Here is a 14,707-nt window from a genome sequence, read left to right as displayed (position 1 = left end):
CTTGACCTGGCTATGAGCAAGGGATTGGAACAGATGACCTACAGACCTTTCTTTCAAATGTTTTTTTCCCATGGTTCTAGAACAAAGAGTTTCTACATAGTTCCATAGGATTTTTTAGCTTATCATCTTTTAAATGACACTGTGAAAAGAAAACCTAAGGAATTTTGAGTATCTTTTATCTCCACACAGAATCACACATTGAATAAAATAATATAGAAAATGAAAAAACTAGCCAAATAAGCTCTAAGGAAGAGAAGCGGTCACTGTGAATGCCCTAAGGCAAGACTCTGGATTATATCAGCTCTGAGAGAACAGAAAAGAGGAAAGACAAAATAAAAAAATTATCTTTTTTGGCCTAGTTTCCAACCAGAAAAATAGACCTATGGCATTTGTGCCTGAAATATTTTTTAATACTAATAACTAGGAAACAAACACAATATCATATGCAATTTAAAAATATATAAACAAAATGTCTAGTTAGGTGTGAAGAATATGAATACAAAAAGTACAGAATATAAACAGAGCTACGTTCATTAAAAAAAGCTTTGCAAATATAAAAAGAACTAGAATTCACGGAAAAAAATATTATTGCAGTGATTTACTAGCCAAACATTTTAGGTTTCAGAGGCTTTTTAGGCACACATATCTATTTAATGAGAAACTTATCCTGACATACTGGGATGAAGCATCAGTTTCCCTACCTGAATCATGGACTCTGAGAGCAGCGTTTCATCTACTTGCAATATCATCATTTTAATTTCCTCGTAAGGCACGCGGAAAGATCCAAGAAAAATTGCTAAAATAAAGATTTAACCAACAGTGAAGAACACAAGACAACAACAATCTTTTTTCTACTTATAGAATATTAGTTAAACAGGCTATAGCATCTGCAAGTCAACAAACATAAAGAAATATCGGTAAGAGAAAACAATTTAAAACATATTTTTAATTACTGTTCTCCTATAATTTCAGTCTTTTCCATTCGTTTACTAAACGTAACATTCGGCATTGTGGAAGATCACCAATGACAAGTCTACTCTAAAGAACAATCACCGCCACCATATTATTTTTTGGAGAGATTACAATTACACTTCTTTCTTGAACAGTCTTTCTTGTGCTTTTTCACAGAAGAGCAGCTTGAGAAGATTACAACTAACAAAACCATAAAGCAGTTAAAAGATCAAAATATTCTTATAAAAATTGTTCATTTCTACAGTATAATCAAATAATTTCCTGTTTCAATTCTGCCAGCATTCAGTAACCTATTCACAGAATCACAGAAACACCAAGGTTGGAAAAGACCTACAAGATCATCCAGTCCAACCATCCACCTATCACCAATAGTTTTCACTAAATCATGTCCTTCAACACAACATCCAAAATTTTGTTACAGCACTCCTCTCTGCCAAAACTTTAGCATCCTTTTTTTGTATATTAGTAGGCCTAATTATTGTTTTATTCCTAGAAAACGCATGAGAAATAACTATACATTACAGTCTTTTTTAACTTTTTGGCTAAGGGACAGTGATGATTCACGAATACACTGATGATAAAAACAGATACACAGGTATACAGCTGTACCCAATTGTTCAGGCATATATAGAAGAGAATAATTTCAATCTTAAATGAAGGATATTGCTTCGCTGTTTATAAAAACATGTTTTAATTCTTACACATTTGAGCTTAACACCAATTAGTACACATATAAGCATATTCTCAAACACTTTAAACAAAAAGTGATTATGAGGCAGTCAAACAGAAGAGAAACATTTTTATGGAACATTTATGACATTACTTTGTCATAAAACCAGATTCTACTTACACAGATTCTGTGCAATTTTGGGGTCCAAAACTTTTAGTTCTTTGATTCGTTTCTTAATGGATTTCTTTTCTTCAAAATCTTCCTCATCTTTTTTTACTACCAAAATAAACACAAATACACTTACAGTTAACTTTTGATATTTACAGAAAAACTAATGAACACACACTACACTAAATGCAGTCAATTTATAAATAAAAGAACAAAACATTGAATATGCAGACAAAAAAAAAACAGTTTTCCACTTGTTACTTGTCTTCTTCAAGCTTCTGTTCCAGTCGAATTTACCAACATTTTAGCTTTCTAGAATAAGTTTGTTTGTTTCATATATAAATTGAAAGAAGATGCCAGTATTGATTGATTACATCTAAGGATATAAACCCAAAAATTAACATACCATGGCAACACACTTCGGCCAACGCCCAAAGTTATGTGGCTTTGTAACCAGTTTTGTCTAAACACCGATTCACAACAAAATCAATATTGCTTGGAATATAAGTGTATATATACTTATTTATATATACTTATTTTCCTTACCTCCTCCAAAAAAGTTTTTGTCGTTGTTTTTGTTTGTTTTTCGTTTAATATATGTAATCAGCTTCTAAGTAATTATCATAAAGGCAAAGTGACTGCATAAAAATACACTGACAATGGAAATTCTGTATTGTTCTTTCAGAAAAAAAATCACTGAAAGAGGATCTTCCAAATATTTTTCAAAAACTGAACATTTCTCATTATTTAAACACTATCATAAAAATTTTATTTAAAATAACAGCAAATGCTTGATAACATATTATTAGGATAAGAATCATTCCAGCTGTTATGGAAACAAAAAAAAGGACAAAAAAAAAAAGATTAAAATTACAAAAAAATTTCTTCAAAGCTAATCTATGGTGGGTTTTTTTGTTTGTTTTTTAAATTCAGCACAGACCTTCACTGTCAAATGTTATTCATTCAATGTATTGCTATTCTTCATCTAATTATCTATAACATTTCATATTTGAAATAAGTTTCCAAGCTTTTACAGCGTGATTGTCCTAAATTGTTATACATGCTTCAAATATTTGAGTAGAAAATATATGCCCAACTCCTTACAGAATAATAAACTCCAAAATAGATTTGATGATCAGGGAAGATGTTCATCAGGCCTATTATCACTTTACACATGCACTGCCTGAATCTTATATCTCACATAGATACTGAAACTGTTCTGTGCCTTAGTAAGTTGTTAAGATTAAAAGTTCTGCCTCGTTTCTGATTCTTGACAAAACCAGATGTAACATGAATTACCAGGAAAATTTCCCTAAAATGGAAACACTTCTGTAAATTTTCACAGAATTGTAGAATCACCAAAGTTAGATAGAATCTCCAAGACCATCCAGTCGAACTGTCCACCTATCACCAATACTTCCCCACTAAACCACGTCCCTTGGTACAGCATCTAAACGTTCCTTGAACGCCTCCAGGAATGGTGACTCAATCTCCTCACTGAGCAGCTCATTTCAGCACCTGACCATCCTTTCAGAGAAGAAATTTTTCTTAATATCCAATCTGAACCTCCTCTAGTGCAACCTAAAGACGTTCCCTCTAGTTCTATTATCACACCAGTAACATAGGAGAAGAGGTTGACCTCCACCTCACCACAATCTCCTTTCAGGCAGTTGTTGAGAGCGATAAGGTCTCCCTTGAACCTCCTCTTTTCTCAGTTCCCTCAGCTGTTCCTCATAAACCTGTGCTCCAGACTCCTCACCACCTTTGTTGCCATTCTCTGAACACACTCCAGGGCCTCATTCTCTTTCTTGCAGTGAGGGGCCCAAAACTGGACACAGTGCTCAAGGTGTGGCCTCACCAGGGCTGAGTACAGGGGGACAATCACTTTCCTACTCCTGCTAGAATTGCTATTTTTTATACAAGCCAAGACGACAGTGGCCTTCTTCTTGGCCACCTGGGCACACTGCTGGCTTATGTCTAGTCGAGCATCACCAATACCCTCAGGTCCATTTCCTCTACACAGTCTTCCAGCCAATCTGCCCCAAATCTGTAGCATCACCTGGGGTTGTTGTGGCCAAAGTGCAGGACCTGGCACTTGGCCTTCTTGAACTTCATACCATTGGCCTCAGACCAGCGATCCAGCCTACCCAGGTCCCTCTGTGGGGCCTCCCTACTCCCAGGCAGATCGACACTTTCTGCCAACTTGCTATCATCTGCAAACTTACTGAGGGTACACTCAATGCCCTCATCCAGGTCGTCAGTAAAGATATTGAAGAGGACAGGCCCTAGCACCGACTCCTGGGGAACACCACTCGTGACCAGTCGCCAGCTGGATTTAGCTCCATTCACTACCACTATCTGGGCCCAGCCTCCCAACCAGTTCCATATCCAGCCAAGAGTGTACCCGTCCAAGCCACGGCTGCCAGCTTCTCCAGGAAAACACTGCGGGAGACAGTGTCAAAAGGTTTTGCTGAAGTCTAGGTAGACCACATCAACAACCTTCCCCTTATCCACCAGGCAGTTCACTCAATCACTCAATCACAGAAGGAGACGAGATTGGTCAAGTAGGATCTGATTTTCATGAATATGTGCAGGCTGGACCTGATACTCTTGTTGTCCTACACTTGCCATGTGATCTCACTCAAGATGACCAGTTCCATAGCCTTCCCTGCACTGAGGGCAAGCTGACAGGCCTGTAGTTTCCCAGATCCTGCTTATGACTTTTTTTGTAAATGGAAATCACATTTGCAAGCCCCCAGTCACTGGAATCAGGACCACTGGTAGACGGTGGAAAGCGGCTTGGCAATCATCTCTGCCAGCTCTATGAGCACTCTGGGGTGAATTCCATCTGACTCCATGGACTCCAGTTGGCGTAGTAGATCTCTGTTTCCATCAGAATCATGAGGGGTTTATTCTGCTCCCCATCCCAGACTTCCAGGTCAGTGGGTACAGTACACAGTACAGTACTTTTAAAGACAGATGTAAAGAAGGCGTTGAGAACCTCAGTCTTTTCCTCATCCTTAGTGGTCACATTTCCTGACGCATCCACTAAAAAAATCAAGATTCTTCTTGGTCCTCTTACCGTTAATGTATTTGTAAAAAAGTATTTTATTCCCTTTTACTACATTGGTCAGGTTGAGTTCATGCTGGGCTTTTGCCTTTCTAATGTTCTCCCTGCACGTCCTAACAATTTATTTGTACTCTCCCCAAGTTTCTGTGCTTCTGTCCTCAGGAGGTAGACTCTCTTTTTCCCCTGGAGCCACAGAAAAAGTCCCCTGTTCAACCACATCAGTTGTCTTCTCTAACCAGCTTATTTTACAGCGTGTACATACAGCCTGCTCCTGCGTCTTTAGCACTTTCTTCTTGAGGAGTGTCCATTCTACCTGGATCCTTTTATTGTCATCACAGAATCATACAATTGTAGGATGGCCTGGGTTGAAAAGGACCTAGATCATCTAGTTTGAAGCCCCCGCTGTGGGCAGGGTCACTAACCACCAGACCAAGCTGCCTAAAGGCACATCCAGCCTGGCCTTGAATGCCTCCAGGGATGGGGCATCCACAACCTCCCTGGGCAACCTGTTCCAGTACATTACCACCTTCTGAGTGAAAAACTTCCTCCTAATATCTAATCTAAATCTCCCCTGTCTCAGTTTAAAACCATTCCCCCTTGTCCTATCACTATCAGCCCATGTTCAAAGTCCACCCTTCAGAAGTTCAAGGTAGCAGTTTTGCTGACCTGCCTCCTGACTTCACTAAGAATAGAGAACTCTACCATTTTTTGATCGCTCTGCCCAAGCCAGTTCCTGATCTCCACCAGTCCTTCTCTGTTCATGAGCAGCAGGTCTAATGGGGCACCTTCCCCAGTAGGGATCTCTTACCAGCTGCTTCAGGATGTTGTCTTCACGCATTCTAGAAATCTCCTGGATTGCTTATTCTGCTCTGTATTATGTTTCCAGTATATATCAGGGAAATTTAAGTCCCCCATAAGAATAAGGGCTGGTGGTTGTACAACTTTGCTAGCTGCTCTTAGAATGCCTCATTCGTCTCTTCATCCTGTTAGGCAGTCTATAACAGATCCTTACCAGGATTCAGGTCCACCATGTTGACCCTTCACAATCCTTACCCATAGAGATTCAACCTTATCATTCCCAGACCTGAACTCTACAACACTGAAACACTCTCTAATATACAGAGCCACACCACTGCCCCTCCTTCCTTGCCTATCACCATTTGTGATTGGCCTCTACCTGGACATAGATCCATTGATCACTACTCTCTGGTTGCAGCCATCCAACCATTTCTTTATCTACTGGGTAATGCATCCTTCAAATCCATATTTCTCAAATTTAGATATAAGGACCACGTCAGAAACCTTACTGAAATATAGATAAATGACAACAGTGGCTCTTCCTCTGTCCACCATCATAGAAGGCCATAAGATTTATCACACACAGTCTGTCCTTGGTGAAGCTGTGCTGGCTGTCTCATATCACCTCCTCATCTCACATGTGCCTTAAAATAGCTTTGAGAAGCATCTGCTACATGATCTTCCCAGGAAAAGATGTGTAGCTCACTGGCTAGTAGTTGCCCAAGTATTCCTTTCTCCCCTTCTTAAAAATGAGAATGTGGTTTCTTTTTTTCCAGTCACTAGGGACTTTGCTTAAATTTCCTTAACAGTCACACTAAAATAGTGAAGTTATCTGAATTTACTGAATTTACTTGACTTGGTAGCCTTGAACTAGGTACTACTAAGAGTTGAAACATAAAAAAATATTTACTTTTTCCAAAAGTAGAAAACAATAGGAACTACCGGTCTCAAAACAGAGGTAATACACAAATACACAAACGTTAAAAAAGCACACAATCTCCCAAAAAACATCAAACACCCCAAAAGTTAAACACATCATTTTATCACTCAACTATGATATCAAGAAACAATGCTGCCGATGAACTTTTTCCCTCTGGAATTTTCACCAAGAAAGAAGCTATGCACAAAGTTACAGCAATGTGTAAAGCATCACAACCCTAAAGTAAAATATGTAAGTATAGAAAATACTTACTCTGGGAACTCATACTGGAATTGCATGTAGTTATACAAGTATACAACAAACTAAATTACTACAAACTTACATGATATTTCATCAGGAGAATTCAGGTCACATCCTTATGAAGTTGCCAGCAGAAAGAAGCAAAGCATACATATTACTTGTCTTTCCCACAGGAAATTTTGCACTTTTCAGTGAAAACTGATACCTACTTCTGCCTCTAGAAATTTTTAGATAATTTGCTTACTAATTTATAAGACGGGAACAAAAAAAGAGAGAAAACTATTATTTATTTTCAACAAGAGAAAAAAAGGAAAAAGGCTAATGGAAAAAAAGAAAACATTTCAAAATTGAACAGAAAGATCTGAATATGTGAAGTGAATATCTAAATTAACAAAGGAAATTAAGGAAGTAAAAGAAAGTAAGAAATTATGGCACTGGAACACAGAGGAAAGTATGTATGTGACTGAAAATGAGAAACATCTGCTTATGCTAGAAACAGAAAAAACATCTCGGTGAGAGTGGGCAGCTATAGAAGAAGGTGATTATCAAAGGAAATAGAGGAAAAATACTCTTGTTTTAAAAACACAACAATCAAACCAGGGACTCTCAAAACGTCACGGCTTCAGAATATGCACCACTATATTAAACCATTAACTCTTTTCAAAATCAGATGTCTTATTTCATGTATTATGCACCTAGAAGTTCATGTCACATAACAAAAACAGCACATTCTTAAATTTTCTTTCAATATGTTACACTTATTGTAAGGTGGATATATGCATGGCCCCAGCAATAGACCTGTATAATTTTTCGCAGTAGTAAGTCATCTGCCATATCAAGATGGGAAAAAAAGTAGAATGAATATTCATATTTTATCTCACATCCTTCACAGTTCGTCACAGTTCCTTATTTTCACATCTCCATGTCCTTATTAATTTAAAAGTTCTGAATGTGTAAATAAAGAAATAACTCAAATGAGTTTTACCTCTTAGATTCTACTAGAAAGGTTGCTTTGTCTTTTTCAAATGTGCATTCATACTCAGATTCAACTGTAGATAACTCCCTCTACGTGACAATGATCTAAATGAAATCAGCCTGATGGGAATGGTGAGAGGAACATCTTATAAATGTGATGTTGTGTTTACAGCACAGTGTTTCATGAATATGTGGATGGAATCCAACAAGAGTTATCTTCAAATAAGACAAAATAGCCATTCTATTAAAATTGTGTAAATATATAATCTACCTAAAAAAATGATTGAAAAATTTATAGTATGCATGATAACTGTAAGTTAATATATTTATAACAGTATTATACTGATACTTTTTCTGATACCTCTGTAAAAGATTAATACAAGCTAGAACATATGTAGAGAAGTTTTTAGCACCTAGCATCTTTTATATTGCTTAATACAACCATCACATTAAATGAATCGAAGTAAGTACCTCAGCTTAGAATCTTTAAAATTGCCAGCACATGGACAGGTGCATGCATCCTGTCCCCTGAAATACCACATAATCGTGTCTTAAATAGGTGGATGAGCAGTAAAGAAAGCTAACAAAGAGGTAATTAAGATGGAATAAAGACCTTGTTGGCAAGAAGACATAGTAATAACTGGCATAGGCTGTCTCATATGACAACAACTAGTACACCGGCAAATGTAGTTAATGAAATGGACTTCTGTTTGGGCTTTCAAACTTTTCTCTCTCTTTTAGAACAGTGAACACTAGAATTTATGGTTAAAAATAAAAAGTACTGTTTTGGGGAAATTAGTCAAACAGCCAAACAAATTCACTTGGAAAAGTTTTTTAAAGTGTAAGTACTGTCTTCATTTTATTATTAAATTGTAAATGTTATCATAATGACCAAATTTTTCTAAGTACTGTTGGTTCATTCAGAAATCAAAGACACTATGTTTGCTCATGTATTTTTAATGGTAGCTGATACATTTTGAAAATAAAATTCAACTCTAAAATAATATCTCTCAATAAACAACTACTCAATAATATCTCTCAAGAAACAACTACCTAAAATACTGTGAGAAATACGGTACAAATAAATTAGAATAATCCTTTTCTTAGATCCAATTTGAACACCTGTTTGGCATCACAGTAGAACTGAGAGAATTAGCCAAGACAGACTCAACACCTGAAAGGACTTAAAGCTTCTCTAGTTTTCTGGGAGAGGAAAAAGGCAATAGAGATGAGCTTTCTGCTACAATAGTGTTGACTGAAAAGGTAAAATTAAAGCATATTGTCCCCATCAGTAAAGATATTTAGACTCTAGTTCCAGTAGAGATATACATAATTCTCTGTAGTTTTCAAGACCTTCCTATTCTAAGATACCTTCCTACTATCTAGATTCAGCTGATTGGGCTTTGAAGGTTGATCCATCACTTCACAGAAGCTATCAAAAGCAAGATAACACGGAGTTGCATTTAAAGTAAGCATAGACAATCCAAGAAGCTCAATGTTATTGTCTACCCTATGAAACAGGATGACAACCATTCAACTTTTCTAGTCCAGTATCTGCTGGTACTGAACAACACAAAACTATTGGACAATGAGCCAGCATTGATCAGAGTAAGTGCAACAAAACAACTGAAATATCAAGATTAGATACAGAAAGCAATTAACGCCATTACTAGACTGTTGCCTCTGAAAGCCACGTCAGAAGAATAACTATATCTCACTGGATCCAAAGTCAGTGTCTTCCACAAATCAATAAGATATGAAGAAAAAAAGTGTGAGAACAAATCAAGTGTATTTGCATTTCAGATGTTCCATTCCAAAGCAAAAGCTTTTCATTTAATAATCCTTGACACATTGTTCTTCCATGGATTTCTATAATTGCATTTTATATCTACTAAATTTTAAATATTTATTAAGTTCTTCAGCACAGAGTTCCCATTTCTAATCTGCACTATACAAAGAAAGACTTTCTAATATTTTTTGCAATAATCTTGATCACTTCTGCTGTACCTTGACCGTAGTTTCTACTAGCAAGAGGAATCAAAACCATACCAAAACCAAGTACATGGGATGGAAACAAAGCAGGGAGATACTCAGTGATGTATTTCTTTACTATAGAATCACAGAATTATTAAGGTTGAAAAAGACCTCTAAGATCATCTAGTCCAACCATCATATTTTGTTTTCCATTTGCTTTTAACCATTACTGAGACAGAAATGTTTTCATCAGTATATCAATCATTAATTAACTAATTTTCCGTTCATTAATAATTTTCTAGAATACATACAGTACTGATGTCAACATTGACAATCACAGATCCCCAAACACCTCATAAATCTTTCTAAAAGCTGTCATTGCATTTATTGTCTTCCTGCTTCTTATGACATTGGTATGGGTTCAAACTGTGGTTTAGACAGTACAATTCATAGCTCAGCCTTGGAGCTGTTTTATCCTTGAGTTCTCTTAGAATACTTGGGTAAATACCAGCTGGTCCTAGCAATCTGTTACTGTCCATTTTATTGACCTATTCTAAAATTTCCCTCTACTAACAGTAGAAATTGGGATAGATCTTACAATGTAATGCTTCTCTTGACATTCTTTCCCCAGAGAAAACTAGTTTTCAGGCAATTTCATTATTAGATGAACTGGAATAATTTTAAGCTTCAGCATTTGGAAGTCGGAAAGAGAGGTGCTATTCAAACTCCTTTTTTTTTTTTTTCTTTGGAAGAATGATAAGAAGCAGTAAATCATACTTTTCTATTGCATTTTCATTAAATCAACTCATGCTCAAATTTCTCTAGTATGAAAATTTTAACACCTTAGCAGTAATTCAGTAAAGCAGTAAGAATTAGGAGAGTAGTAGGAAACATGCAGAAGTCTCTGGAATTCAAATACTATTGTACTGCTAAGCAAATCTGAATGAAAAAGGGAACGTTCAAAGACATGGTTTGTGCTGCTTATACATTCTATGGAGTATATATTAAGCATCATTAATGTGCTGCAGTATTTCCCTATTCTCTTGCTAGAGCAATTACCTCTTGCCATAACCTCTTTATTCCCCTCGAGGTCACTGTCAACTTTTCCAATATGAACACTTAAAAAAAAAAAATACAAAAATTCAGGCACATGAAGTCTACAGTTTTAAGAGTTTTCAGCTGTGGACCACAAAAAAAAGATTGCAAAGGAGGGCAAAATATAATAATATTAATACATTTGCACAGCACAGACTGCAGTAGCTGAAGAGTTAGTGGAATTGTCTCACATTTCCTGCTAAAGGTTGTTTTTTTTCCCCCTTAAATATGCAGTTCTTAAAAGGATACTGCAAATTATGCTAGTCTGCAAAATCATAATTGAAAAGTCTTAATTATTCACTAAATTGATTTAACTAGCAAGAAAAGTTGTGATTATTCACACATATACCTTGAAGTACAAAGCAGAAACAAGTCAGAATATTTTTCAAAATAATAAAAAGACTGACTTCAGATATAAACAATGACAGCATGCAGTGACCATTGATTTCATTACTTTCATATGTCTTAATTTCATTCAGAAGTTTAGATAGAGGTCATCTGGCATATTTCTACTATTAGACACATTGCATGCTTACCAGTTAAGATATTAATTTGTATGTGCATTTTCATGACCATATTAATTTCTTGATTTCTTTGTTTTATGCAACGTAATTATACAGAACATAAATGAATTTGATTTTTTGTACTAGTAACAGTCTTTAAAGATACACTCTGCTCCAACCTAAAAGATGAATGAAATTTAGAGGATTACAGTTCTGCAGCAAGTTTACTATATATTTACTGTTGAAGTACATACTCAAACAGAAAGAAATTTATGGTTCGGACAGCAACATTACAGACAAAACTAAAAGCATCTATTTTGAGATTTGCCAGTTTGCTTGCAGAAACCATTTAAAAAAAAAAATAGAAGAGAGGTACTCTTTGCAGTGCACATCAACTAAAAGTCCTTTGGTTAAAATACTCAAACCCAGCTTTCATAGCGAAAAAGATGGACAGCTTTCCTATCTAGGCCACTTTAAGCAGATCTCACTTTAAATCCACATAATTGGACCACCAGACATTAGGAAAAAATACCATCTTACCCACAAATTTCTTTGTTTTAAATTATTCTACAGCTTACATATATTTCTCCACCCATCTAGTAAAAGTATAAGTTTAAACTAAGTGTGTAATGTCTACATAACAGAAAAAGAATAATTTTGAGTATTACTTTGCCTTAAGAAAACTATGCAGTTCACCAGATGAAACACTGAAGCTGCAGTGTGTCACCACAGACATGGCAGAACAATAGAGAATCCATTCCTCCTCTCCCTCACGCACAGAGCTTTTCTCCCAGCTGTGTACTCCTGCCATTAAGAAAAAGCTCGTACAAAAGCCTCGTAGAATATGTAAATGGGAGCATGAAAGAAACACCAGTCAGGCCTCTTCTGTTTAGCAACAAATTGATGTACCCGCCCAGATGCAGAGAAGCATCCCACAAACCCAGTTTAGCAGAAGCTGGCATTGCTTCTTGAAACAGCCTGTCTTACCATTTTTTCCTGACACTGTATACTGACCAGCATGCATTTATTTATACAGTGAATACCAGAAGCTAGTTTTCAACTGTACCAATTCCCTGCCCCAGTTCACTGCACGGCCACATCAACACTTGTGTCAAACAAGAAAGACAGTGGGACTCTCTCATTTAGTAGCATCAGCTCTATCAGATTCACCTGTCACTAATAATTGCCACAAAACAAGTTAATTGCATTAGCTAACACATTCAATTATAAAAAATGTTATATGTCTTCAATTAAGTACAACCTTCAATGTAAAGATATGTCTCTCAGAATGCTACATTAGAACACCTTAGTAAGACAAACATTTTTCATAGTTAATTTCATTTTTGTCAGTGTAAGACTTGAAGCAACACAGTACTATCTGCATCTAGAGCTAGGTTGAAGACACTTCTGACAGAAAAATGATTCCATTTAAACCTTATCTCCTTCCTTTTAAGTTTGGTTTTAATTTTAATTCATAATTCACAATGTGTTGTGTAGTCTTACCAGCACTCAGCTCTCAAAACCATTCAGCGTTTTAATACATACCCTTGAAAATGAATTATACCTGAAGATACCCACAAAAAAAAGACAACTTACACTAGTTATTATGTCAAGGTCATTTCATCACAAAATACACATCATGTTACTTTTAAAGTAGTTTCATTAAATCGATTTTCTAAGTGTACGCAATGTGTTCTGATGCTATTTTTAATTCTTTTATTAACCTCTGATCTCACCCTAAAACAATTCAAGATCCTTTCAGAAGGAAAACACTGGATCAGGCTTTTAATTTAATTCATCAAGTGACTGCACACACATATACAAAAAAAAGACATGATAACAACAAATGTGTTAGTGCAAGAGCAAGAATGAATGATCTGACATATGAGCAGCAGAAACTACAAAGCTAGCAATGTTAGAGCCTTATATCACATATAAGGAGAAGGCAGTACTAACCTGAAAGGACAACAAATGTTAATTTGTGGGAAGAAATTTCTGCCCATGGCCTGGACAGGTCATACCCTTCTTTGGGTAAGGAACTGGCTAGAGGACCGTGCCCAATGGGCTGAACATGAGCTGACAGTGTGCCCAGGTGGCCATGAGGGCCAACGGGATCCTGGCCTGTCTTAGAAATAGTGTGGACAGCAGGAGCAGGGAGGTAATTACCCCCTGTATCAGCACTGGCGAGGCTGCACCTCGAGTACTGTGTTCAGTTTTGGGCCCCTCACTACAGGAAAGATGTTGAGGACCTGAAGCGTGTCCAGAGAAAAGCAATTAAGCTGGTGAGGCATCTGGAGCACAAGTCTTATGAGGAGCGGCTGAGGCAGCTGGGATTGTTTAGTCTGGAGAAGAGGAGGCTCAGGGAAGACCTCATTGCACTCTACAACATCCTGAAGGGAGGTTGTGATGAGGAGGGGTTTGGCCTCTTCTCTCAGGCAACAAACAGGACCCAAGGAAATGGCCGCAAGCTGTACCAGAGAAGGTTTAGATTACACATAAGGTAGAACTTTTTCTCTCAGAGAGTGGTCAGGCACCGGAATGGCCTGCCCAGGGAGGTGGTGGACTCACCATCCCTGGCAGTGTTCAAGAGGCGTCTGAATGAGGAGCTATGAGATATGGTTTAGCGGCTTGTGGTAGCAATGTTAATGGGAGGACATTTGGACTAGATGATCTTGTAGGTCCTTTCCAACCTTGTGATTCTATGATTCTGTAATAAGAAAGAGAAGTACATAGAAAGGGCTGACAGGACATAACAACTGAAATAGGATTGGTAGGGAGGAATTGGGGTATTCTAAAAGAAACTGAATGAGGAAGCCACATTCAGCAAGTAGACTTCCAAGATACGGAGACAGCAGGAGGCCAAGGACATCACAGATGACAGCACTTTCTCCCAGCAGCCTCTGTCATACCTCAAACATCTGTAAATCTGGATTGTTCATTCCTGTCAAGCAGAGACATCAGATAAGCCAGCACATAACAAGGTAGTGCAATATCTCTAGCTCTCCAAGATGAGGGCATTAACTTGAATGGCAACTTTTAAGTAGCAATGAACTTGCACATCAAATGTTTATGTTTGAGTCTCCAGAGCAAGATTATTTACTCTCTACTACCGTGAGTGGAATCTGGAAAACCCAGGAGGCAAGCAGTTATGCCAACAGCCTACACAAAGTAGAACTACTGGAAACATTCCATCCTTCTTTTTGCACCCAAGCCTTTTCCTCACACCTACAACTGCACTTCATGCAGATGATCAGTTACTCAGCGTGGTGTGGGGACAGAGGAAAGAAGATGAAGTAAAGAAA

The 14,707-nt window shown here is 37.1% G+C and overlaps 1 protein-coding gene across 4 annotated transcripts in view; it reads right to left on the bottom strand.

The window, feature by feature from the left end:
* The window catches only part of DIAPH3 (diaphanous related formin 3), a 234,552-nt gene that overhangs the window by 139,961 nt on the left and 79,884 nt on the right, over positions 1 to 14,707 (bottom strand). For all 4 annotated transcript variants that reach the window (XM_085215773.1, XM_085215776.1, XM_085215772.1 and 1 more), the window contains 2 exons: positions 1,823 to 1,918; positions 702 to 796 (listed from right to left, as the gene is read on the bottom strand). In XM_085215773.1, coding sequence (XP_085071899.1) covers positions 702 to 796; positions 1,823 to 1,918 — 191 coding nt within the window. The remainder of the gene's footprint in view (positions 1 to 701; positions 797 to 1,822; positions 1,919 to 14,707) is intronic.

Source organism: Meleagris gallopavo, chromosome 1 (assembly GCF_905368555.1).
Source record: "Meleagris gallopavo chromosome 1, MGAL_WU_HG_1.1, whole genome shotgun sequence".
Taxonomy (NCBI): Eukaryota; Metazoa; Chordata; class Aves; order Galliformes; family Phasianidae; genus Meleagris; species Meleagris gallopavo.
The sequence above is the reverse complement of the archived record's forward strand: the minus strand, read 5'-3'. Positions and strand labels throughout refer to the sequence as shown.